The following is a 27,628-nucleotide window of genomic DNA, read 5'->3' on the forward strand; positions in this document are numbered from 1 at the left end:
GTGACAAGCTCTCTTTGATTTCCAACAAAAAAGAGAAAAGCCAGGTTTTCTCAGATTTGAAAAGATGCAAAGCTAGGGCTTCATTCTTTTTCTTAAAAAAAAAAAAAGTTAAAATAGATTGCAGCCTCCGAGGAAGAGAATGCCAAAATATCTAAGAAAGTTTTCACGTGCTTCTGAAAACTTGTTTCAGTTGCTGGCACTAAATGATATTTTAAAGTACTGTGTCATTTCACATAAGATCTACTTGGACAAAGGCTCCTCTGTCAAAGAGCGGTAGTGATGACAGGTGTGTTCACCTGTATGCAAACGTTGCAAAGAACTTTGTATTCTGAATTAAGGACTGGAATAAGAATATCTGCTTCTGGGCAGGGCTCTGAGCATAGAAACACAATTAAAACACTATTTTAATTATTTGGGGCATACTTCAAAAATCTCTCCCAGATTTTTGAAGTATGCCCCAAATAATTAAGATACTTCAGTATAAGCCAAACTCAGAGTTCACCTTGGCCAAGATGAGGTCTGTAAAACAAGCAACTTTAGCTTGTGGCTTCGGGCTCTTTGGGTGTCCAGTTATATTCTTAGATGGAAATAGCTCGATTAAAAAAAACCATATTCTTTCCTCCTCTCTTGTCTGATTGGATTTATAAAAACGATGACTTTAAAGATAAACAAGGAATGCATGTGGGGTGGGAGATCTTCTTAAAACCTGTTCCAGGACCTGATCAGGCTCATCTGGATGGTTTCTGTCAGCAGAGGCCCTTCCATTCCAGAGTTGATGGTCAATACTGCGGAGATATCTGTGCATGTTGTTCCCAATCACCGTCTCCTCAATTCCTTCTTTGGGAGTGAAGGTGCCATGCTATTTAGGGCAATGCCCACCCACCTCTGGGGACCTTTTGTTGGTAGCCAAATCAACCTAGCGAGGAAGGGGAGAGGGTTGGGTTGAGCTCCCACCAAGCCATCGAGGAAGAGGGACGTAGAGCTCTGGTCAGAGGCCTTGAATGGCGGGGTGGCCTGTCAGCCTCCGGCCCTTCCAGCAGCTGAATCAGAGAAGGAGGAGGAGGCACGGAGTCAGGGCCAGCCCCAAGGCAACCTGAGAGCTCCAGTGGTGAAGCGGGAGTGGAGCTGTCTGAGATAGAGACAGAGGCAAGCCTTGGCCGTCCGTCAGCCTACAGATGGAGAGTCAACAGCCTTCAGGTCTGGAGGTGGCTGATGAGGAAGAGGAGGAACACCTGGGTCCAGTGCCTGACACGTAGATGCATAGGAGGCAGAGGAAAGGAGAGCAGTGAAAATCTAGGGGCCGATCCTTGGGATGGAAGAGCCACCACTGCTAGCGAAGCTCCAACTTAGCTCTGGGGATAAAAGGCAAGAGACGGAGATGAATAGGTGTGGCAGACAACTATTTATCTCCCTGCTGAACCGACTTGTTAGCCTGCTGTGTGAGAGAAAGAGCCTTTTTTTTTGCCGGGGCTGCTGGCACTCCTAATAAAAGGAACATTTGTTTAACTACAGAGGGTTTGTCATTGTTGTGGCCCTCCGGCGGCTAGCAGAGCTGGCAGCAGAGTCGGACCATGAGGAGGTTGGGGAGGAGCATGGGCCAGTCCTGGAGGCTGAGGAAAGCTCGGATGAGGGCTCTGCGTCAGAGGCAGAGATGGGGCCAGGGCAGGCTGGCAGTTATCAGTTGCCTTTGGAGTCAGATAGCAGTAAGGCGGGGGAGCAGCTGGAGCCGGTTCCAAGCTTACGCATGCGCATACGCAGAGCTGCCAAAAGAAAAGAACAATTACGAACTAAGGGTCGACGTGGGAGTAAAGCCACAGGTGGACGGTGAATGGCCCCTCCCACAGGGATTAAAAGAGGAGCAAAAGGAGAGGGGTTTTTGCAGGAAACAATTAATTTGTTAGTTCATTGCAGCAGTATGAAGATCTGTCTCAGAGACTCTGTGCTGAGTCCTTCCTTGCCAGCACTGCGTTTGGAAATATTTACTTGGCAGCTCTCCAAGCTAGATAAGGTCTGTGCTCCTAATTACACCTTTGAAAGACTGGTTTGCCAGGCCTTTGGCTGAATGTGAATGCAATAAGTACACCTTCATTTAATAAGAGGGGTTTTGCCAGGACGAAAAGCCTGCTTAGTGCTTTTGGGGGGAAGCCTAGGTCAGAACAGTCGTGTTTGGGACCCGGGTCAGAACAAATGGCCAAGTGGGGAGACGAAGGTCTCCTGGCTCAAAGGGCTGGTGGGCATCTGGGAGGCAAGGGCATTGGTGGGCAAGGCAAGGCGTTGGAGGTTTGGTAGAGGTTGCGTGGATTTCAGTGGTCACACTTTAGCTGAATCTTGTCTTTCTGACTGCAGAGAAGAGCCCGTGAGGGCTTTACAGTGAGTAAAACCTCTCTTGAAGCCCAACGACCTCTCTTCTTTCCCTCTGAAGGACTTTATCCACCAAGAGCCAAGCTTGTCATTCAGAGGCACCTGTCTTCTCTCAGCGACAACGAGCAGGCGGACATCTTCGAGCGTGTTCAGGTAATAAGGGATCCCCCTCCCCACTCAGATGATCTCTGCGTCAGCGTTCCACCAAACCTCCATCCCACCCAATAAGTCTGAGACAGACGTCTCTCAAAAGTTCCTTTTCATTTGGATAGCAATTGGCACAACTGTGGAATCCCGAATCTGAAAGTTCCGGGTTTCCTTACGATAAGTAAAAACTACAAATCCATCCCCTGTACCCAATCACCATCCATCCCAAGTTAAGACTTCCTCTCACTTATGCGCAACACTACCTGACCTTGAATCAGAAAAAGAATGTTTTTTATATCTAACTAGTTATACTCCAGTGAATTCCCCTGTCCCACTTTCCCAGGCTCAATTGTAGCAGCGTGGGAGCATCGGATCTCAATACGGCTTCCAGAGCTGACACTCTGACTCCCTGGGAATCAAATAATCAGAAATTCACTTCAGGGGTCCTTTCCCTTAGCGTATTAACCTTTCTGAAACCCTGAGGTAATCTGGCTGGCAGTCAGAACAGGGCGGCTAATCAAAAATATTTGCTTCTTTCCTTCCGTGACAGAAAATGAAACCGGTTAGTGACCAGGAAGAAAATGAGCTGCTGATTTTCCACTTGCGCCAGTTGTGCGAGGCGAAGCAAAAGACCCACATCCACATTGACGAGGCCCCGATGGTGAGCTTCCCGTCTTCTCCGGCTTCTCGGGAGCTTCCAAAGAGGCCCAGGAGGTCCTTCAGCGATTCCATTCTCCTAACGGTTCCCAATTCTTACCTGGAAACAGATGATGCGGGAAGGCATCCCGATGGAATAGCAATAGCCCTTAGACTTACATACCGCTTCACAGGGCTTTTACAGTCCTCTGTAAGCAGTTTACATTGTCAGTCTGTTACCCCCAACCATCTGGGTCCTCATTTTACCCACCTCGGAAGGATGGAAGGCTGAGTCAACCTTGAGCCTGGTGAGATTCGATCCGCCAAATTGCAGGCAGCCGGCAGGCAGCAGAAGTAGCCTGCAGTACTGCGCTCCAATCACTGTGCCACCATGGCTCATTCCAATGGGGAAAGACTAGCAGTGTCTGTCTGGGTTAATTTTTGCTGCTGGGATCCATAAGGGTGGAAGGAGGACTAGATTTCCTTGAGTGTAGGAGCCTCTGTGGTGCAGTGGTTAGAGTGAAGTACTGCAAGCTACTTCTGCTGCCTGCCAGCTGCCTACAATTTGGCAGTTCAAATCCCACCAGGCTCAAGGTTGACTCAGCTTCCATCCTTCCAAGGTCAGTAAAATGAGGTCCCAGATTGTTGGGGGCAATAGGCTGACTCTATAAACCACTTAGAGGGGGCTGTAAAGCACTGTGAAGTGGTATATAAGTCTAAGTGCTATTGCTATTGCTGTAGTTGATTGGATGTTGAATTAGGAGCCCTGGTGATGCAGTGGTTAGAATGAGGTATTGCAGGTTGACTCTGCCTGCAGTCTGGAGTTTGATCCTGATCGGCTCAAGGTTGACTCAACCTTCCATCCTTCCGAGGTGGGTAAAATGAGAGCCCAAATTATTGGGGGAAATAGGCTGACTCTGCAAACTGCTTCGAGAGGGCTGTAAAAGCACTATAAAGCGGTATATAACTGCTATTGCTATTGCTATCCCTCTGTCCCAGCCAGATTTGATTTAAATCAAGTACAGGGAGTTCTCAACTTATGAACATTTTGCTTAGCAACCCAGAGTAACACTGGTGTGGAACACAGATAGTCCTCGGCTTACAACAATTTTGTATAGCGACCGTCCAAAGTTACAACCACACTGGAAAAAGTGACTTATGACCGTTATTTCACACTTACATTGCAGCATCCCTGAGGTAACGTGCTCAAAATTTGGACACTTGGCAACTGATTCATATTTGTGACGGTTGCAGTGTTCCGGAGTCACATGATTCCCCTTTCGCGGCCTTCTGTCAGGTCATTTCAATGGGCAAGCCAGATTCCCTTGTCAACCATGTTAGTCATTTAATAAGCACCACGGTTCAACGACTGCAGCAAGTCATAAAATGGACCCAAACTCACTTTACAACTGTCTCACTTAGTAACAGAAATTTTGGGCTGAATTATGGCCGTAAGCTGACGATTTACCTGTAAGGCCAGGTCCTTGCACTTATATTACTACCTCATAGTGGCCACAATTCACTATCAGGTGACCACAATTCAGGCACTTGGCAACCAACTCGCAATTATGACCAATTGTATGGTCCCGTGATTGCCATTTGTGATATATTTTGCCAGTTTCTGACCAAAAAAAAAACCCACTCAATTTTGCAGAAACGGTTCACATTTAGCGACTATTGTAAAAAAAATGGTCATGAACGAGGGACTGATTTGACGGCAAGGACTTAATGATGAAAATTCCAGTCCAAAGTTTGGTCTTAAAGTTGATGACTAAATGAATTTGTATTTGTGTCATCCTGATGTTGCATTTAAGCGGGTGACTCAGCCAAAAAAACAAAACAAAACCATTTCATTTGAAATGGAGGGAGAAAACGGCAGGACAAAACAGCCTTTTATCTCTTTTTGAAACCCAACCCTGACCACTTCCTGTGTTTATTATTTTTTTCTACTTGGAATCAGTTTGGCAGTTGCATATTTTGGATCTCCGTCAGTTGCCAGTATTGATAACGATGGTTTATCTTCACCGTACAGAACACGTCTAATAATACAATCCCAGAAAACACCACTAGCAGTGGAAGATTCACCCTGGATATCCTGAAGAACAAGGCCAAGAAATCCTTAACCAGCTCTCTAGAAAACATCTTCTCCAGGGTGAGATAAATTGCTCAGAGGGAGTAAAACGGTGGATAAAGTCATTTTTAAACTGTTTTCACTTGTCAGATTAGTTCCTCTGTGGGTGATGAGGAAGCAAATGGCACATCAAATGTTTCACGGCACCTTTTCCCCCCAAATCAAAGTTCTCATGTCCTAGAAATTGTGAATTGCTCCGTTCCCTTTGAAACTGCTATTTTCAAACTGCTCAGTGTTTCTGAAATCACAACTTCGGAATTTGGCTCTACTTCTGTAAATTCAGAATTTAGCTTTAAAGAACGGTTGTGGGAATTGGGCATCTCTAATCTAGTGAAAAGAAGGACTAGGGGTGACATGATAGCAGTCTCCCAGTATCTCAGGGGCTGCCACAAGGAAGAGGGAGTCAGGCTATTCTCGAAAGCAACAGAAGGCAAGCCAAGAAACGATGGGTGGAAACTAAACAAGGAGAGAAGCAACTTAGAACTAAGGAGAAACTTCTTGACAATTAGAAAAATCAATCAGTAGAACGCCAGAAGTTGTGAATGCACCAAACACTGGAAGTTTTTAAGAAGAGATTGGACAATTATTTGTCTGAAATGGTATAGATTGCCTGCCTGACTAGGGGGTTGGATTAGATGACCTCCAAGCTCCCTCCCAACTCTGTTGTTATATTCTGTTTTTCTGAATTCAAAAGAGTGTGGGGAAAAAACGGGGCACTTCTCAACTCAGGATAGTGTTGAACAGCACTATCTGCTCTGACAAACCACAACATTGGCTTCTTTTCTCCTTAATGGATTATATTTGGCTTTCCCCAAGATTCCTTTCTCCTTCAAATATTATACTTGGTTTTTCTCCTTGCGTCTCTATAGGAATAGAAAGCTCTAAGGGCACTAAAGGAACAGTGGAAAACAAGTGTAATGAATAAATATTAAAGTTCCAAACACTTGGCATTAATTGCTGATTTAGCTAGAAAGACAACCCCCAGCTTTGAAGTAATGTATTGAATTAGCAGAAACCTACAACAGAAGGCAGGACAAGGAGAAACGGATGGAAACTGATCAAGGAGAGAAGCAAACTATAGAACTAAGGAGAAATTTCGTGGCAGTGAGAACCATTAATCAGTGGAACAACATGCCTCCAGAAGTTGTGGAGGCTTTTAAGAAGAGATTGGACAGCCATTTGTCCAGAATGGTATAGGGCCGTGGTGACAAACCTATGGCATGCATGCCAGAAGTGACACACAGAGCCATTACTGCCAGCACGCGAGCACTCGCCCAGAAAAGGTCTACTGCGCATGCTTGCATGCCGTCTGCCCGACAGCTGATTGTCGGGTATCTGGTCCGCATGTGCGGCGGTGTGCAGGAGACACTCGCGCATGCGCAGAAGCATGCGGCGCACAGGGGTAGCACACGCATGTGCAGGAGGCATGGGGGGCACACGCATTGCCTTCTGGGTGATGGCACGCGAGCACGAGCAGGCCAGCGTGCATGCAATTATCGGCACGGGAGCCCAAAACGGTTAGCCACCACTGGTATAGGGTCTCCTGCTTGTACAGAAGGTTGGACTAGGACAGTAGTCGCCAACTGGTCAGCCAGGGACCAGTGGTGGTCCATGAGAAAATTTTGGTGGTCTGCAGAGAAACATCCCCCCAAAGCACCACCCAAAGCAATTAATCCAGTCTGCACGGGAACACAAGGCTGCGCCACCCACACACAGGCCTCCACCCTTTGGCCGAGCACAAACCTTACCTTGAGTAGAGCCATGCAAGCTGGAACTAGAAGGTAAGACCAATGGCGGGGGAGGGAAATCTGCCCCCGGAGTGGCAGCTCCGGGATGACCAAAGGGCCAGTCTTGTGACTTCTGCAGCTCTGGAATATGGGACCGACTTTCCCACCAACGTCAGCAAGCCACCGTCAGTCAAAATTCATATTAGTGGTCCGCGGGATTTAAAATTATGAGTTTGGTGGTTCCTGAGGTCCAAAATGTTGGCGACCCCTGGACTAGAAGACCTCCAAGGTCCCTTCCAACTCTTGTTATTCATTATGGAAGTGTTTTACACTCAATGGACGTGATTTGGCCCTGCCTACAGTTCTGTGAAAAAGTACTTTTTCACAAGACTGTACACCAGGTGGTGTGGCTGTTTGCTTTTGCTTTCTGTTCCCAGAAGGGAGACTCTCCAGACTTATGAAAAAGTCAGCATTTACAAGGGTCTTCAGAACTGCCAGTTGGCATCCCTGTTCCATTTGGGGTTGTTTTGAGGACTTTTGTTTATTTATTTGTATCCCGCCCTTACAGGATTATTTTTTTACAAATAACTCAAGGTGGCGAACCTATCCCAAAATGCCTTCCTCCTCCTACTTTCCCCACAACAACATCTCTGTGAGGTTAGGTTCAGGTGAGAGAGTGACTGGCTCAAGGTCACCCACTTAGCTTTCATGGCTAAGGTCAGTGGTGGGATTCAACCGGTGTAACAACCGGTTTGGTGAGCGGTGCGTTTGAAAACGGCTCTAAAACTTTACCTTCCGCTGCAGCTCCAGTGAGTAAAACAGCTGAGGCGCAGCAATCCGGTCTCCCATGCCTATCAGCTGGGCTTCAAACAAAGGAAATATAGGACAGACTAGCGCAGGGGGGGGGGCAGGGCCAACTCATTGCTGGAACTACCGGTTCGCCCGAACCAGTCTGTACCAGTTGAATCCCACCCCTGGCTAAGGTGGGACTATAACTACTGCTTTCGAGCCTGGTGTTTTAACCACTGGACCCAACTGGTTCCTGGGGGCCTTCTTGCCAGCACAGGAATCGCAGAGGCAGGAAATGGGTGCCACCGAGTGGGTATCTTGTGTTTTGCAGGGAGCCAGCCGCATGCGTGGTCGCCTGGGGAGCACGGAGAGCTTTGAAAGGTACAACCATCTCACTTCCGACAAAGTAAGTACCTAATGGATGGAAGCACCTAAGGTAGAGCCCGTTGCAGAAGAGCCAAAGGCATTGTTTACCTTGTTTTTAATCACAGGCAGTCCTCAACTTGCAATTGCTCCCTTAGTGACCTTTTGAAGTTGCAACGGCATTAAAAAAAAAAAATAGTGGCTCATGGCCATTCTTCACAGTGATGACTGTCGTAGCCCTTCCCATGGTCATGTTACCAGAATCTGGACGCTTACGGTGGTAGCGGTGTCCTGGGGGGCACGGGGTCCCCTTTTAGGACCTTCTGACCAGCAAAATCAATAGGGCAGTCAGGTTCACTTAGCGACGACATTGCTGACATAACAACAGCAGCAATTCACTTAACAACTGTAGCAAGAAAGATCATACAATGGGGCAAAACTCACTTAATGACCGTCTGGTGTACAGACAGAAATTTTGAGTTCACTTGTGGTTGAAAATTGAGGACTAGAAGCAAATATGTTTATGGAGGATTCACTGACTTGACCAAATCTATATTTGGTATTATATGAGCAATACTGGAATGGACTTCTTATGTCTGTTCTGACCAAGTCTTCCAGAGACTGGAATTAAGCACACGCTTAGTTAAAACAACTCTTGTTTTATTTCAACGCTTTCCAGCCTGTAATGAGTCCCAAACAATCCCCTCGAGATAAGCACCCACCTTTCTCTCCTTTGAATTGTTGCCAACAACTAAAGTGCCAAATGAACTATAAAAAACCAACTGAATTACCAAGTCCACACAGAGCTTCAAGGTTTAATCCGAACAGAGTGAACGACTTTGCTTCCTGCAAAGGTTTCTCTACCTTTGCACTTTCTTTATACCTTGTGGGAGGGGCAATCACCTCCCAGCCTTACTCCCGAGTTGCCTCTTTTTTGTCTCTTGCCTTCTAGCAGCTCTGTGCACACACGCACTGGAAACAGGCTCCCCTTCTTCCTCTGCCTTGCTGTTGCCAGACTCCGGAGGCTCTGGAGTCAGCACCCCACTCCCACATGGGGCCACATCTCTGCATGGGATGCAGGACCCTCATCTGAGACCTCTCCAGACTCCTGGACTGGACCCCATTCTTCCCCACTGTCCAATTCTGCTGCCGTCTACACAGGCTGCCGGCGAACCACAACACTGTCATTGGACATTGGCGATCGTGTTGCCAATCCTATTTTCATCAACAGCCCCATGAAAAAGTGCATCTGAGTTTTGTCCAAACCAGTCCCTTAGATTTTGAAGGCATGATGCTCTTCTTCTTCTGCCTGGACCTCACTTGCCTTCGATCTTCCCGTGGAGGATTAAGTGAAGGATGCCTTATTTTTCCAGGTGTCGCATCACAGGTCTGAAATATTCTAACTTTTGCTTTTTTTTTATGGTTTTGATGATTTCCTTTGGCTTTCCCAGGCGGCTTATCGTCTCCTCATTTTTGATTTTATCGGCCCAACTTATACGTAACAGGCCGCCAGTAAATCCACATTTCATAGGCTTCTATTGGAATGGCCGAACGCTATTTAATGCTCTGAGGGAAACTGGAAAGAGTCTGGCCCCCTTCAGCTTCTTTGCAACTTAACCAGTAAAATGCTCAGTTAATGAGTTACTTAGCAAGATGGCAATGTCAGGCTCCTTTTGTGGTTGTAAAGTGAGGACTCCCTGTGTTTATTATTTTTAAAACATTGAAGAGAATAACTAGGACGAAAGTAAATCATAAAAACTCCAGGCTTTCTCCTGTCGGCATAAGCATGGAAAGCGTCTGAGGGGGACGATCTTGTGCTAAGCAGGGTGTGAATGGTACCCTTTCCGCTTATTTCCTGTGGAAACGCTTTCTCCTCCGTTACTCCTACAATAGGGATTTCCCATTCTCCTCCCCTTCCCCAGGATATAAATCCAGGGCTGTTTGTGTGTGGTTTTCAATGATCCCGCCAGGTTATTCGAAGGGGAGCTCTTACCAGAGTGCAGTGTGGACAAGACAGGGAAATCCTCTCGGGCCCCAGATCCAGGAACCAGGCCGAGGGGCCAGCTTTGGTGAGGAGGTGGGCTTCTGGCTCGCTTCCTCTTCTTCTTCCTCTCCTCGCCCCAGATGGTCCTCTAGTAAACGTTTGGACACCCTGGGCTATGTCGAATGTGGGCAGAGTTCTCCCTCCCGCGAGCAAAGTGGTTTGCGTGTTTTCTTCTTAAGCTTCAAGAAACGCCTGTGTGAGGAGAGCCGCCTCTCATGTTTTGTGTGGGAGGTGCGTAGACGGTGTGGGTGGCAAGGGAAGCACCTCATTCTTGTCTGTGGGCTTCTAGGACTGCTCCTCTGGGGAATCCCCACCCTCCACACCTCCGGCGTCTCCTGTCGCCTTGGCCAGACACCCGTTTCCCGAAGAGGACTCCGACTCTCCCCAGTTCAGAAGACGCGCCCATACTTTCAGCCACCCGCCCTCCGCCTCCAAGAAGAGGATCACTTTCCAGAATGGACGATCTCAAAGCGTCCGGTCGCCCCTCCTGAGGCAAAACTCGGCCGAACAGAGCAGGTAAGTTAGGCTGGGGGAGCCAAGGGACTTTCTTTAGAGCAGGGGTCTTCACACTTGACAGCTTTAAGACTTGTGGACTTCCACTCCCAGAATTCCTCCTCCAGTCCTGTTAGCTCAGGAATTCTGGGAGTTGAAGTCTTAAACTTGCCAAGTTTGAAGACCCCTTGGTTTAGAAGATAGGCTGGCTAGATGCCCACCTGGCAAGCCTCCTGAAGTCCTTGGCTCAGGAAGGCCAGGATTGCCTTCAGACATGCAGATAGCCTGAAGTTGGGATGGGATGGTTGCAATGTATTTTAAGTAATGTATTTTAAGTAGCCAGGTGTACCCTTCTAATAATAATAATAATATATGTTGCCCAGCTCCCAGCAGCTCTCTTGGGAGGGATATATGTTAATCTCCTTATAAAAATGATACTTGAAAGTATCGAATAACAGACTAACAGAGTTGTGGAGGTCTTCTAGTGCAAAATTGGTCAAAATTAGTCATTCATATATGTGTGTGTGTGTGTATGTATATGTATATGTACTTTTTAATGTAGTCATTTCATCTTCAGTTTTGAACAGTGTGTTGTCTCGGTACAAATATCTTTGTTAAACAATAATCAGAATTACAACATCCTTCATTACATTAATATTAATTCTGCAATATTTAACATAGCAATGGGTCCAGCATTAATTAGTCTTCGAGGTACAAAATCAGTCATTGATCCTGTGCACCGAGACAGGTGTGACTGGTTTAAAATGAAGGGGAAAGAGGTCATTTCCAAAATCCTATGTATTTAAATCTCAGGGACCTTGGAGGTCTCCTAGTCCAAAATTGGTCAAAATTAGTCTAGGTTCAACATTGATCGTTGACTCTACGCACTGAGCCAGGTGTGACTAGTTCAAAATGAAACAGTCATTTCCAAGATTCTATATATTTAAATCTCAGCCATGAAAAATGTTAGAGAAGCAACTTAGAACTAAGGAGAAATTTCCAGAAGTTGTGAATGCTCCAACACTGGAAATTTTTAAAAAGATGTTGGATATCCATTTGTCTGAAGTGGTGTAGGGTTTCCTGCCAGGCAGGGGGTTGGGCTAGAAGACCTCCAAGGTCCCTTCCAACTCTGTGATTCTGTTAAATGTTTCACTTAAGAACAGAAATTTTGGGGGTCAGTTATGGCCACCTGTTATGGTAGGGTTACCTAAATTTCAGTTTCAGCTGGCCAGAAGTCAGCTTTCTATTATTCTATTCTATTATTTTGTCAGGCTGCAGAGGCAACTTTTGAACACTTTCAAACGCTGCTCCGTGTGAGGAAATATGGCGGGAGTTTTAATCCCTGCCTTGTTGACACACCTTCTGGCTTCCACAAGACCCAGAGGGGTTGACTCTTGTATGCAAAGATTCTTGTGACATTGTGGTCTCCTCTGGGAATCTCCATTTCAGTGGGATTCACTTCAATGGGATCCTTTCAAGGCTTTGTCAGCCGAAAACCTGAGACGTTGTGGATATTTAATTCTTACACCTCAGGAGGGCACAAACCCTTAGTACCAAAAGAAGTAGGTTTGTCTCTAAAACGGCAAAATTGTCTCCCTTGTCAGGCTGAAATATCTCCCCACGTTTGGGCAGGGATGGGTGAGAGTGCACAGGGAGTTTGGCAGTTCAGGTGCTACACAGCTTTTGGGAGACAGAAGTATCTAGGAAGATTCTGAATCAAACAGAATAGCGCTGGAAGGGACCTTAACCATCTTCGTTGCTCTTCTTTGCATTTTTCCCGCCCAAAAGTCTCAACATCTTTTTTTGTGATGATGTGACCAAAACTGGGTGCAGTCTTCCAGGTGTGGCCTTACTAAGGCTTTATAAAGTGGTCCAAATATGTCATGTGATTTTGATTCTGTGCCTCTGTTTATACAACCAAGGATTGTATTAGCTTTTTTGGCGGCTCCTGCACATTGCTGGCTCATGTTTAAATGACCATCCACTAGGATCCAAGGTACTTCTCACCATTCAGATAACAGATAATCAGAGTTGGAAGGGACCTTATAGGTCATCTAGTCCAACCCCCTGCCCAAGCAGGAGATCCTACACCATTTCTGACAGATGGTAGTCCAATCTCTTCTTGAAAGTCTCAAGTGATGGCACTTCCACAACTTCCGAGGGCAACTTCTGTTCCATTGGTTGATTGTACTCACTGTCAGAAAGTTCCTCCTTATTTCTAGGTTAAATCTCTCCTTATTCAGTTTTCATCCATTATTCCTTGTCTGGCTTTCTGGTGCTTTGGAGAATAGCTTGACCCCTTCCTCTCTGTGGCAGCCCCTCAAATATTGGAATTCAGAGAGTGTTTATCCCAAATTCTGTAAAAATCTGTATAGATTCTCAGCCATCCAGGTCATGGTTATACCCAAGAGTGCTTTTTCACAAGGCAACTGGACTTTTTCTTTTGAAGGTTTTTTTCTTTCTTTCGAAGTTGTTTCACTTCTCATCCCAGAAGCTTCTTCAGCTCTGATAGGAGAGTGGGGGATGTTAGGATCCTGGAAAAAAAAAACACAACACTATCCTGTCAGAGCTGAAGAAGCTTCTTGGATGAGAAGTGAAACATCTTCAAAAGAAAAAGAAAAAACAAGGAAGTCCAATCCAGATCCAAAAAACATTGAATCTATTTCTGAGGGAATAGGAACTTTAGGGGAGCTGCAGATTTCAGTTCTCCTGAACGCTGCTTCCAGAACAGTTGAGAAATCGGTTTATTTGAAATGTGATCGCTTGGTCAGTGTCCTGCCTCTCTGCTTTGTTTATATTTTCTCAAGCTCAGGCTGCAGTCTTGCAGCGCCACAGGAAACCTGAGCCAGAATAGGGCTTAGATAGCCCAATAGCCCAGCATTTCTTTCTTTTGTCTTTGTCACAACAAAGCTGGGTGCTCGCTGGCTCAACCAATTCCCTAATTAGAGCCGCAATTCCTGTGTCAGATGTGGCTTTTCCACGGGTTGTTTTTCTGGCATGGAAACCGTTCCTTCCAAGAATTGCTTAGCAGCGGGGGAGTGGGGGGGAGCTAAGAAAATGCTCTCCCCCAAAAAACTTATTCCTCATTTTAAAAGTGGAAATAAATCTCATTGCCCTATCTCCAGAAAAAGCCCAACAAATGCATTTTGCAGCAAAATAATAATAATAATAATAATAATTAAACCTGTGGTGAAATATTTATTCTGTGGAATTGTGTAAATATGCCTAGAATTAAATGACCTCATCGCCCTGCCGAAAGTGACTGAATGTTGTGTGCGTTCTCTCTCAACAAGGCTTAGCTCCCTGCACGCTGCAAACACAACACATCGCAAAACCCCCAACCGAACATTATTGGTTCGATACAAAGCAAACTGCACAATATCTGGAAACCCAAGTGTGGGTGTGTGTATAAACATAAATCTCTGAGAAATATGCTGTCTGCCAGGTAGCGACTCTGCTAAGTAATTTACACGCAATCCTTGACCCAAAACCACAACGGAGCGCCAAATTTCCATTGCTAAATGAAACAGTGATTAAATGAATTTTCCTCCATTTTACGGTCTTTCCTGCCACCGTTATTAAGTGAATCACTTAGTCATTTGTTAAGTTAGTAACATGGTTTTTTTTTAAAAGAGAATCTGGCTTTTCTGGATTCTGGCTTCCTGTCAGAAGATTGCATACGGTGATCCCATGATCCCAAGGACACATAAATACATGCCAGTTGCCAAGCATCTGAATTTTGATCAGGTGACCCTGGGTTGTAAAGCAGCCTTAAGTCACTTTTTCAGTGCTGTTGTAACTTGGAATGGCCGTTATTTGAATGGTTGCAAGTGGAAGATTAGCTGTAATGACCAAGGGACTGCAGATCAGATGGATCTGAGAGCTAGGCAGTCATTTACGGGTCCTCCATTCAGTGCAAGACAACCTCCCGTAAAGAGGGTTCAAGGGTTCAACCAACGTTTTTGGCAATGACTGCACCTTCCTGGCGGCATTTATTTGATCACCCACTCTGCTGCTGAGGAGAAGTTGAAGATCTGCGAAAGAAGCCACCCACCAACTCTTAATTCTACTTCAGGAACGCACAGCTAAACGTGGGATCAATCCTCTGGCTGCGTTCTGGTGGGGTGCCCACCCTCTTCGGTTTAGCAAACGCTCATATCCCCAGTTCAGCTCATTCGCAAATGGCCAACTTGCCATGGTTAACTTGCCGTGGCCAATTCGCCATAGGACAGTTCAACAAGTACAAGTATGCATTGATGATGTTAACCTAGTTTGGGTATTGAAATGTCTGCAAGAAAACAGATAAGCTCAGAGGGCACCAAAGACTCCACAATCCCCCCTTTTCCTCCTCCTCCTCCTCCTCCTCCTCCTCCTCCTCCTCCCTCCTCCTCCTCCTCCTCCTCCTCCTCCTCCTCCTCCTCCTCCTCCTCCTCCTCCTCCTCCTCCTCCTCCTCCTCCTCCTCTCTGCCAGCCCCATTCCTTCTGGCACTGAATATATTGCCTAGTTTGGGTAATCTGCAAGAAAACAGGCAAGCCAAGGACTCCACAATTCCCCCTTACCTCCTCCTCCTCCTCCCTGCAAATCCCACTCCTTCTAGCACTGAAGATACAACCTAGTTAGGGCAATGAAACGTCTGCAAGAAAACGAGCAAGCTCAAGAGGCCGCCAAGGACCCCTCATTTCAATCCTGAGCTACAAAGATTCATCTTTGTAAACAGAAGAATTAAATTAATTTCAATGGAACCACAGCTAATGATAATAATAAAATAAAGTCCACCCAGAAATTCAAGCGTTCACAATAATTTCGACGAAAATGTAGTCACCAATAATAAAAGGAACCGAAAGAAACAGTACGGCATTGAATTGCCCTGCAGTGAGTTGGCCCATGGCAAGTGGGCCGCGGTGTGTTGACCGCAGTGAGTTGGCTGTGGAGAGTTGTCCTAAACCTCATTGGCATGCTCTTTCGGTGATAACGCCCCGTTGCAACTCAGGTTAACTCTTGCCTTTTTTGCAGTGGATGTAGATGAGAGATTGGGCCCAGGGGTGGGATTCAAAGCAGGTTCTGTGGGTGTGGCTTGGTGGGCGTGGCGTGGCTTGGTGGGCGTGGCAGGGGAAGGTTACTGCAAAATCTCCATTCCCACCCCACCCCACTAACCTGCTTTCCAGCTCCGTTCTTCTGTGCAAGGCAACCAAAGAAGACCCAGCCAATCAGCTGGGATTCGGGAGGCGGAGAATAGATGGGGGCGGGGCCAGTCAGAGGTGGCATTTGCTGGTTCTCGGAACTACTCAAAATTTCTGCTATTGGTTCTCCAGAACTGGTCAGAACCTGCTGAAGGCCACCTCTGATTGGGCCTCTCTTAAAGACTGGACTAGAACTTACTGCTCTCCTTTTTTCTTATTGCCCACTGCCAGGCCGGCAGTTGCCCGACGTACGCGCAGTGAGAGTGAGTCTTCGGTGCTGCCCAGTCTCCCTTCTTCTTTCTCTGCCCCTTCTTTCCTGAAAAGCTTGTACCAGAGCTCTGGGAAGATGGCTTCTCTACCTGAAGGTGATCCCCCCAGGAGGTGAGAGCATTGTGCCTGCCTGCCTGCCTGGCCCACCGCATTTCCACCTGTCTGGCTTGTCAGAGCCTCACTGGCTGCTTAGGATGCATCACATGAACATCCCTGCCTGATGCACATCTTCAGAGCTGCAGGCGGAGGCTGGGCTTCACATGACCCTCCCACTCATCAACGCTGATGCCACTTTGGTACACATCAACATTGCCGTACCCACCGTAGGGTGAGACATAGGAGGTCCTTCCTAGTATTCATGGTTACCCAGATTTTAAAGCTACCCTGCAAGGCTTTGTTTTGTAAGGGGACGTGGTGGCTCAGTGGCTAAGGCGCTGAGCTTGTCGATCAGAAAGGTCGGCAATTCAGCGGTTCAAATCCTTAGCACCGCGTCATGGAATGAGCTCCCCGTTACTTGTCCCAGCTTCTGCCAACCTAGCAGTTCAAAAGCATGTTAAAAAAATGCAAGTAGAAAAATAGGCACCACTTTGGTGGGAAGGTAACAGCATTCCGTGCACCTTCGGCGTTTCGTCATGCCGGCCACATGACCACGGAGACGTCTTCAGACAGCGCTGGCTCTTCAGTTTTGTAAACAAAGATGAGCACCGCCCCCTAGAGCCGGAAACGACTACCACGTATGTGCGAGGGGAACCTTTACCTTCACCTTAAAGGCTTTGTGGCTTTCTTATAAGTCTTTCTTTGTTTACTCACTTGTCCTGGACAAGTGTGAGAGAATTTTTCAATCCTTTTGGGGTTTGGAGTCAGGACAGACAATTTGGCAGGGTTCCTAATAGCCCTCCCACAACTAATTTAAGCACGTGTTGCTTAATAGCAATAGAACTTAGACTTATGTACTGCTTCACAGTGCTTTTATAGCCGTCTTTAAGTGGTTAACAGTGTCAGCACATTGCCCTCCAACAATCTGGGTCCTCATTTTACTGACCTGGGAAGGACGGAAGGCTGAGACAACCTTATAATAGTGAAGGTAAACTTGCCAGAGTTTGCAAAATTGTTTGACCTTGAAAAAAGCTATTTGATTTTAAAAAAACAAATAATTTCAATTTACATTATTGCTGGTTAACGTTAAAAGTTTTTTTAAAAACGTGCAGGGTTTTCTTGGGGTACGGAAAGCACTGGCAATGTTGATCATTTTAACGGTCTACTAATGAGCATTTTGGTATTTTTGCTGTGTGACAAAGTGTGATGAATCTTGGCATGGTTTTTTTTGTGTGCGTTTTTGTTTTTTAACACTGCAAATAGCACAATTTCAGCCACCTGCAGCCACCTGGTAGGGATGCACTCTGGGCCGAGGGTCTCATTTTCACAGTGCACTTTTGAATCAGCCAGCTTAGCTTCATACAGGACACAATGGGACATTTCAGGCATGTTTTTATTGGGGTGTGATGGTGGTGATGGAAAGTAATGTCTTCATCTTTTTAAAAAAGTGTGTCTTGGCTGTCTTGCTTATGAACCCAGCTATTAAATTAAGTTGATTTGAATTAAATTTATTTACTGCCCATCTCATGGTTCAGAGCAACTCTGAGCTCTTGGCAGAGTCCAGCTCTCTGGGTTTTATGCCTCTGGGTCATTCCCGGAGTGTGGAATGACCTTTATAGTGTCAAGGTTAAAGTTGAAGGAACAAGAATTGAAGATAGACATTCAGTCTGCTCTATTCGTTTATGAGTTTAGATGTAAGCTTCTCTCTGACCTTACTTGATGAGTTTAGATGTAAGCCAATCTCTTCACCGTTGCACTAAGCCTTTTGGACTCCATAAAAATTCCATACAATTGAAGTTTTAAGTCCAATGGTGGGATTCAAATTTTTTTACTGCCAGTTCTGTGAGCAGGGCTTGGTGGGTGTGGCAGTGGAAGGATACTGTAAAATCCCCATTCCCTCCCCACTCCTGGGGGAAAGCTACTGTAAAATCCCCATTCCCACCCCACTCCTGGGGGAAGGTTACTGCAAAATCCCCATTCTCACCCCACTAACCTGCTTTCCAGTTCCGTTCTCCTGTGCAGGGCAATCAAAGAAGACCCAGCCGATCAGCTGGGACTCGGGAGGCAGAGAATAGATGGGGGCAGGTCCAGTCAGAGGTGGTATTTGCCAGTTCTCCGAACTACCCAAAATTTCCGCTACCGGTTCTCCAGAACTGATCAGATCCTGCTGAAGACCACCTCTGTTTTTAACATGGGATCTATGGTACCTTCTCTTGAACTGGGCCTTACTCCTTTAGTCTAAGGGAAGATTTAAGAACTTTATTCATTTAATCAAGATGAGAGCCACAAGCAGTCATTCCAACCTACGTTTTTCTTCCGGGTGATGGTCTAGAACATTAAAAAGGTTTCTCCAGTTTTCAGGGAGAAGCAGTTCAGAACATATTGTGGATTGGCTGCCCGTTGTAAAGTTTCCAACTGCCTGTTCATCTGTCCCAAAGTTGCTGGGGTGATCAAAGCCAGTAGAAAATTATTCTTTCTCTTCCAGGTCATTTGAAACACAGGTAGTGCAACCACAAATTGAGCCAAAATGTCCGTTGCTAAGTAAGACAGTTGTTAAGTGAGTTTTGCCCCCATTTTGTTGTTAAGTGAAGCACTGTGGTTGCTAAGTTAGTAACACAGTTAAGGAAGTTGTGGTTTCTGAAGCAGCTCTTCCAAATCCAAGGCAAAACCTTGCACCCAACCTTCTGATCCACCCTGCCTTGGAAAAGAAATACAACATTTGTATTTTGCAAGCACCTTAAGTTGATGGACTCGCTAACGATTGAGACGTGCCTAGGTTTTGAACCGAAGGTTCATGCATTCCGCTTAATTTTAGGGCAATCCCAGAATGTACCTGTGGGATTATACCACAGCTTAAAACAAGCTAAGGCAGGGGATTTCAAACTTAGCAAACTTTGACTTGTGGACATCAACTCCCAAAATTACCTCAGCTAGCCAGGCTGGCTGGGGAATTCTGGGAATTGAAGTCCACCAGTTGCCACCAGTCCCCACAACATAAGGGGATGAAAGAGAGCTCCAAGCTAGCCGGGTGAATGAATTGAAGCTGCTTCTAACCAGGCAGCCTTGGGAGAAATGTTTTCATGGCTTTTCTCAACTTCACTGAACATTTGCCTGCTGTTTTTTTTTCCAGCGCATGTGTGTGCTTTGACTCTTTTCAAAGAGTGCAGACAAAAGCATTGGTTTGGATGCTTTAAGTTAATGCCTTTCCTCCAAGGAAAAGAGAAGTTGAACTGAAAGCAAAGGCAAAATAGAAAATGCAAATATTAGCATCGGCATAAAAATTTCTCTTGGGTCAGCTGGATCAAAGCAGAAGTATTGCTGTTGAACACAGAAAAATAATGACAACATAATTTTGGGTGACAGGCATGGAGTGTTGTTGCAAAGGTCTATGGAGGGTGGTAGAAATGCCCACTTTGTTTTTGGAGAAGCTCAGAGTAGCTCATGAAACAGGAAGAAGAAAGTAGCTTTGTAAGTATGATATATTTTGGATAGCAAAGTTCTGCAAAAATTTCTCCCTTGAGTGTAGACAAGTCTGAATACATACTCCTAACAGGGTCTTGCAGCTGTTTGAAATAAAAACAGGGTTTTATTGTGAGCTAATTCTTTGGAAATTCCTTGTGCCTCTTACACACTTGCTTAAGAATAATGTTGAGCTGTCTGGTATTCAAAGAAAGTTGTGTTTGGAAGTAATTACTATTATAATGCATTAATGGTTTTGCTGTTTGACTTAATACCATTTTTTAAAAAAACAACACAACAACCATGATCCAGGCTCCCAAGGGAAGGAATGTTTTGCATTATGTTAACAACTATTAAGAGTTTTTTTGTACTGCCAGAGGAAAAATGAGAATGATTAAACTGTAAACATATTTAACTTCCAGAAGAGCTTATCTGAATGCTTGTTTGAATTATAGCTTCAGGGGCAATTTAAAGCCAAATTGTTGATACTGCTAATTCCCTTTTTGGAAGTTTGCTGTTCCTAACCATTTTAGGACTGGTGAGCTATGCCTATAGGTTTTTTCTCCCTTATTGTTCTTGTTCAACCATTCCTATGGCTGTTGAAGATTTAAACTTTTATTAGAAAGCTGGTGGGGGCTTGATGGCTCAGTGGTTAAAGGCACTGAGCTTGTCAGCTGACATCCAGGGTTCAAGACCCCGAGTGTCACATGACGGGGTGAACTCCCCTTCCATTTCTCAGCTCCTGCCCTCCTAGCAGTTCAAAAGCATGCAAATGCGAGTAGATAAATAGGTACCATTTCGGTGGGAAGGTAACAGCATTCTGTGCAGTGGTGAAATGCTACTGGTTTAGCCCAGTTCGGCCAAATCAATAGCTACCGGCCAGTGGTGGGATTCAATTTTTTTTTACTACCGGTTCTGTGGGTGTGGCTTAATGGGCGTGGCAGGGGAAGGATACTGTAAAATCCCTCATCAGAGGTGGTATTTGTCGGTTCTCCGAACTACTCAAAATTTCCGTTACCGGTTCTCCAGAACTGGTCAGAACCTGCTGAATATCACCTCTGCTACCGGTTTGGCTGAACCAGTAGTAAAAAAAAGCTCTGATGATCAGCTGAAAGGAGAAAGAAGAGAAAAGCGCAGGATCTCCAACGCGCAAAAAGCGCGTTCTTTATCCTCTCAGCTAATTGGTGCGGAAGAGCCTTAACTGGTGTTTGGAAAGCTGCCTGTGCGTTTGTGTGCATTAGGTTCCCTACCAAACTGGTAGAATCCCATCACTGGTTCTGGTGCACCTTGGCCTATAGTCATGCCAGCTGCACGACCATGGAAATTGTCTTCAGGCAACACTGGCTCCCTCGGCTAAGAAACGGAGTTGAGCACTTCTACCTAGACACACCTGGGCACCTTTACCCCTAAAGAGGTGGACTTCAACTTGTTGTAACTGCAGGAGAGACAGATTTTTAGAGATGGCGGTTCAGCCCTGGTTACTTGCTTTATTTTTTTTTTAAACCATCTATTTATTCATGTCCAGCCTTTCCCTTGAGGGAGGAGAAGAAAGAAAAAGGCCTCCAGAAAAGTTCTCCCAGGAGTACCGTGGAAGGAAGGTCCTTGAATCTCTTCCATCTCTTCCAGCCCTGATGCTTCTCTGGGGTTTTTGAAATGTTTATGTTTCTCCGCTCAGCTTTCATAACCTTTGCGAGGGAGCCCGGTCTCTCTCGCTTTTTGCAAATAAACACAAGTGTGTTTTGCTTTATGGAAAGAGCCACCAAAGTGTTAAAGCCCGGTCTATTTGGCGACTTCCCACAATTGTGTAGGAGGAAACCAATTCCCTCTTCCAATTACCAAAAAAGGTGATTCTTTTCGATGCTTCAGTGCAGCTTCCTTTAAAAACAAAAAAAATACCCGAAATGTTGCGTCTCTCAAACTCATGTATTCCTCCTCCTTTTTAACTCAATTATCTTTTTTTTTTTTTTTTTTAAGATCGCTTCCTTTTTTTAGTTTTGGTTTGAGACCCTTTTATAGAACGGGTTTTAGCTCCAGGACTGAAAAAATCAAATCCTGGACTGAGACGTAGGTTAACTTCAAGTACACGAAATTGTAGTCAAGAATCAAGGGTGGACCGCTGGGGGTTTGCAGGGGTTCAGGTGAGACCGTAGCTAAGATTCCGTGCAGTTTAGAGAACCCCCAAATCCCACCCCTGGCTGGCCCCGCCCACCCTGCCCCTCCCCTCTCAGGATTCCCCATGCGGTCCATTTGGGATGCAGGTAAGTGCAGGGTGTGTGCAGAGGCTCGGAGAGGGTGAAAAATGGGCCTCCTGGAAGTTCAAAAAGGCCAGAAATGGGCTCGTTTCCAGAAAGCCTCCGGAATCCGGGGAGGGTAAAAATGCCCCCCCACCCCCCGCCATGGTGTAGGAGGCCGACTAGGCCACACCCACCCAGCAACTGGGCAGAGAACCCTTTGCTAAAATTTTTGAAGCCCACCCCTGTAAAGAGCTGAAAAAAAAAGGAAGGGTCTCTTGGCAGTGAAGAAGGCAAGCCAGCAGGTTTTCTTGTGGTTGTCATGTGCCATTGGAGGTTCTCTTGGGTTGAAATGATGGCAGGTCCCCCCATGAAATCTCTGGGCCTGGTGACTGAATGCAATCTTGGGTGTATGAATGCTTTTGCTGGCTTTGGATGGGCTACAGCTCAGTGTTCCCAAGATGGGCTGTTTTTTTTAGTGACCTGTGTTGTGTTTTCTTCCTCCTGGTCCTTCCTGCAGCGATGTGGAGAAAAGGAAGAGGACTTCCTCGGTGTGCAGCAGTGACTCTCTAAATGCTGGTGGTCTCACCCTGGCCTCCCGTCGGATCTCCTGGCGGCAGAGGATCTTCCTAAGGGTGGCATCACCCATGAAGAAGTCTCCTTCGGCCATGCAGATGCAAGGTTGGTGTCTACCTCGGAGAAAATGGTTCAGGCAGTACAGTTGGGCTGCCTTTTCTCTTTTAAGGGATGGGTATCTCTTGAAGATTCACATCTAGCTTCTGAAGTGTCTGTGATGACCCGTGGTGTGGCACAAAGGCAACACAGTCAAATAAGCAAGAAGAGTCCCTTTATTATCTCCAACTTTGCCTCCAATGGCCAGGTTAGCGTCAGCTGGAGAAAAACTCTCCCAGGAACAGCCTTTAACTGTAGAAAATTCAGTCCAAAACAAGGTACATACAGACTGTAACTAAAAATCCAAACAAACAAAGCTGCAGTAATTAATTTGACAGGGCAGGAGAAAGACTTTCAGACTTGAAAGCACGGCAACACTCACACAGTTGGGAAGATGCCAGGAATACAGATAAGCCACGATGATACCAGATAAATTCACGATTTGCTCCCAACAACTTACTGCGAGCAGCTTCCCTTTTTAAACACTGTGTTCCCAGGTGCAGCTAATGAAGGGAGTCAGGGCCCTTCCTCCCCCATAAGCCATGCAACTCACGTTACTCCCTTGTCCGTTTCTCCCTGCGTGTCCTAGGATTAAGAGAGGGTGGGCCTGGGTCTTCCTCTGAATTCCTTCTCTCTTGCTGTACCTCTCCCCTGCTCTACCCAGCCGAACTTTGCCCTTGCCCAGTTTCCTCCACAGCCAGTGGAGCCACACTCCCACTCCCTGTCGGCTGTTTGGCCTCCCCTTCCGAATCAGATTCCGACAGGGGCATGACAGTGTCTATGGAGATTCTCGGTCATCCAGGTTCATGGTTGTCCCAAAAGTGCTTTTTCAAGAGGCAACTGGACTTTCTGGTTTTTCTTGGAAGACATTTCGCTTCTTATGCAAGAAGCTTCTTGGATGAGAAGCAAAACTTCGTCAGAGAAAAACCAGAAAGTCCAGTTTACCTCTTGAAAAAGCACCTTTGGGATAGGTTCCAAAGTGTTCTTTCATTAGATGACCCCCAGGATGTGGAATACCTGGTTGCCTTCGTATAAACCATCAACCTGAGTATATGATTGACCAGGGTGACCATTTAGTCAATACCAAAGTGAAGTAATGAGGGATGGATTCTTTCTCCCGTGATACCAGGAAAGTGGTCCTGCCACTTTGTTTGCAGGTGATGGAGTCTTTCAACTTTTCAGAAGCTTTGTAGGCAATGGCCAGGATTCAAGAACAGATAGACGTAGGTCTGTCGATCAGCAACGCACCATTTCCCTTCATCTGTTTTCACGTTTATTTGAAAGTGAGAAAGACGATGATCTTTAGGATTGGTTGAATTTAACATTCCCAAAGTGAAAATGTCAAAACCCATTTGGGAGTTACAATACGTAACAGTAATCTCCATCTTTGGACACTTTAAGCATTGTGGACTTCATGCTGGCTGGGGAATTCTGGGAGCTGAAGTCCACACCACTTCAAGTTGACAAAGTGGAGAAACATCATAATCATTTAACAACCCCCATTATCCCTTGCGCGGTGGAGTCTGAGCAACTGAATGGATCGAGCAGAGCATTTTAATGGCCGGGTGCCCTTCCTGTTGCCAATGTGGAGTTTTGTTCAGCAGATATATTCTCATTGTGCCCAGAGAGAGAAATATCTGCCTCTTACCTAGGATCGAACTCACAGCCTCCTGATTGTGAGGCGAGAGCTCCAAGGTGGAGAAACATTGATCTAGGTTAAATAAATTGAATGATGTGCCAGTCATCAAGTAATCTCAAAGGAGGGACAAGAAGTTGAAATGTAAATTCAGCTTTCATGATTGCAATGATTTCTTCTTCTCAAGATGCTTTTCTCGCCAAAGCTGCCAATCATTAAAGTTTAGAGTAGTTTCTAAATTAAGGACTGGACAGAAAGTAGCATCTCTGGTATTTCCCTAATAAAGTCCAGCGTACGCTAACATTCTTCCAGGTGTGATATCCGTATTCTTATTTCTGCTTACAATACCTGCTTGAGTGCACCTGGAGTTGATTTGGCTTTAGTTTTAGAAGGGAGCTTGTGAATACCATCTAAACTTAGGTTTACCTCTGGATTGATCCTCAGAAAAAAAAGGAATAATGCTTCTATATTTCTTGCTAAAATGTAAAGCGTGAGAGATCTTACATCTGTCCCTTTTCTGGGATAATAAAGAAAAACATGGGTACTGTCAGTGTTTCTGCTGCGGGTGCTCATAAAAGACAATGATGCCACAGCTTCTGCCAACAGCTGCTTTGGAGGCTACACTGAAAGGGATTCATAATGTAAGGCTTTTTTCAACCATGAGCTCATACCTCTGAAGGGCCCTTGGCCAAGAGAGAGAGGCGTGTGCTTGGTTTCCTTTTATTTCCAACTCCTTCAAAGCCTGATTGATGATAAACAAAAGATCCTGCTAGGGAGCGCTTTAGGCAGAGAGTTATAAAAAGCCCCTTTTGTGTTATTATTTGGTGTTAAAAGGTGTCACCTATATCTGTACTTGTTAGGGGTACTAAGTGTGAGAAAATGACCCATTCTTGCTGACCCAGCACTGCATGGCAAGGAAAAGGGGTCAAAACAGCAGAATAAATCTAAAATAATAGAAATCTGAAATCCAAAAATACTAAGTGTTCTTTCTTGTTTTTAATTTCTGAACAGGATACAGTTCTCTCTCCCTCCATCTATCCTATATCACCTATGCATCATCTATCGTCTGTCTGTTTGTCTATCCATCCATCCATTGCCTATGTATCATCTGTCTGTCTGTCTCTATGTATCTATGTATCTATTTATCATCATCATCTATTATCATCATCTATCTCTTTTCTATCTCATCTATCTACATCATCTATCATTTCATCTATCTATCTATCTATCTATCTATCTATCTATCTATCTATCATCTATCTATCTATCTATCTATATCATATCTATCTATCTATCTATCTATATTATCTATCTATCTATCTATCTATCTATCTATCTATCTATCTATCATCTATCTATCTATTATCTATCTATCTATCTATCTATCTATCTATCTATCTATCTATCTATCTATCTATCTATCTATCTATCTATCTATCTATCTATCTATCTATCTATCTATCTATCTATCTATCTATCTATCTATCTATCTATCTATCTATCTATCTATCTATCTATCTATCTATCTATCTATCTATCTATCTATCTATCATCATCTATCTATTATCTATCTATCTATCTATCTATCTATCTATCTATCTATCTATCTATCTATCTATCTATCTATCTATCTATCTATCTATCTATCTATCTATCTATCTATCTATCTATCTATCTATCTATCTATCTATCTATCTATCTATCTATCTATCTATATCTATCTATCTATCTATCTATCTATCTATCTATCTATCTATCTATCTATCTATTATCTATCTATCTATCTATCTATCTATCTATCTATCTATCTATCTAGGATGGGGGAAGTGTAACACAGAGATAACGGGGTGGATAGGGCAACATCCAAAATACACAATTAGGGTTGGGCTGTGTTTCTTTAAAGCCGACCCCAAGTACAGATACTGGATACCATTTACTGAATTCGTGGTTAACCAAATGGTTCTTCCCAGATGGCTTTGATGAAAAAGAACTACTGCCGTTATCCCCGCTTCCACCGTCCTTTGACGAAGTGCCCCTGGTTTCCCTCTTGCAAAATGAGGATGTTCAAGATCAGAGCGGAGAGAAGAAGAACTCGGAGGAGCTGCAGAGCCTGTGGAGAAAAGCGATCCACCAGCAGATCCTTCTCCTCCGGATGGAGAAGGAAAACCAGAAACTGGAAGGTTGGTGCAGGATGTGGGCTAGCCAGGGGGTCCCGAGGGGGATGGAAGACTTCCTGGGGGCATTTGTGGACATACTCGGCCTTTCCAAGATCTTTTTTTTTTTTTTTTTGTAATGACTCATTAAATAGTAGTTACAAGAATCACAAACTCATCTTTCCATTTTAGTATGGAAAGCAGTTGGATATGCCTGGGTATGATCTCTCTATAGGAGGTCAGCACCTCAAAATTATCTTTTGTTTTCCTATTGCCTCTTAATTATGTTTCTGTTCAAGAAAACAGTCTTCCCCTGTTATTTATTCTCTCTATCTTGATGGTCCTTCCTTCCTTCCTTCCTTCCTTCCTTCCTTCCTTCCTTCCTTCCTTCCTTCCTTCCTTCCTTCCTTCCTTCCTTCCTTCCTTCCTTCCTTCCTTCCTGTAAAATCTGCCTATTTGCTTGCTTCTTCTTCCCATACCAATTTCTAAACATGGTTCAGTGGATCAGATGTTTAGTTTAGTGGTGGGCACGTCGGCCCGGGCAGAAGAGGTCCTTGTGGCTGTTTTGTTGGTCTTGGCCATCAGTGCCAAGCAGGGGAAGACATCAGAGGCTGTTTTAGATGTTTTTCATTCCTTCAGGAACGCAGTACCAACAGCCACGTGATTTGAGGACAACCCCTTAATATTCTCGGTCTGAAGATGTTGAGTGATGAGGGACCTGCTTAGGTTTCTCAACCTCCTTTGCTTAGAATGAAGTGAGGAGATATCAAGAACATGTTGTTGGCACAGGTTGACCTTCCTTAGGACATGTTCCCTATAAACTCCCCCTCTGCATCCTGGACCCATTCCCAGCTGCAGCAGGGAAACTTTGATTTAGAGCTGCTTCACCTGCGTATTATAATTTGGACTTGGTCATCAAGAGGAAGGGAAAACTGATGGTCGCTATTGCTGATAGTTTCACACCTGAAGATGGGAGAAGAAGAGATGGAAACAGAATGATCGCAGGGTTCTGAACACTCTCCAGCCCTTCCAGCATCTTTCCCCAGACTCTGATGTTCCCAGAAGGCAGGGTCCAAATTGGTTACTCTGGAGAAGGTGTGCTTCAGCAAATGCCCAGCACATGCCCAGTTTGACCATGGGATGATGTCAAAGTCCCACTATGGACCTTGCAATAGCCTAAGTGTAGTTTCTGCCTCCCCTGCCTTCCCAGCCAAGTTGATCGTAGCATCCGTGGCTCCAG

At 45.3% G+C, this 27,628-nt stretch overlaps 1 protein-coding gene across 3 annotated transcripts in view; it reads left to right on the forward strand.

The window, feature by feature from the left end:
- The window catches only part of TBC1D4 (TBC1 domain family member 4), a 102,086-nt gene that overhangs the window by 58,747 nt on the left and 15,711 nt on the right, over positions 1–27,628 (forward strand). For 2 of the 3 annotated variants that reach the window (XM_087967418.1, XM_087967420.1), the window contains exons 6-13: positions 2,423–2,514; positions 3,059–3,169; positions 5,177–5,296; positions 8,123–8,197; positions 10,488–10,714; positions 16,103–16,252; positions 22,448–22,608; positions 26,206–26,415. In XM_087967418.1, coding sequence (XP_087823544.1) covers positions 2,423–2,514; positions 3,059–3,169; positions 5,177–5,296; positions 8,123–8,197; positions 10,488–10,714; positions 16,103–16,252; positions 22,448–22,608; positions 26,206–26,415 — 1,146 coding nt within the window. The remainder of the gene's footprint in view (positions 1–2,422; positions 2,515–3,058; positions 3,170–5,176; positions 5,297–8,122; positions 8,198–10,487; positions 10,715–16,102; positions 16,253–22,447; positions 22,609–26,205; positions 26,416–27,628) is intronic. The other variant, XM_087967419.1, reaches the window with a different exon arrangement.

The sequence above is a fragment of the Notechis scutatus genome, chromosome 5 (genome assembly GCF_049901735.1).
Source record: "Notechis scutatus isolate UNSWTSFEM ecotype Mainland chromosome 5, rNotScu1.2, whole genome shotgun sequence".
Classification (NCBI taxonomy): domain Eukaryota; kingdom Metazoa; phylum Chordata; class Lepidosauria; order Squamata; family Elapidae; genus Notechis; species Notechis scutatus.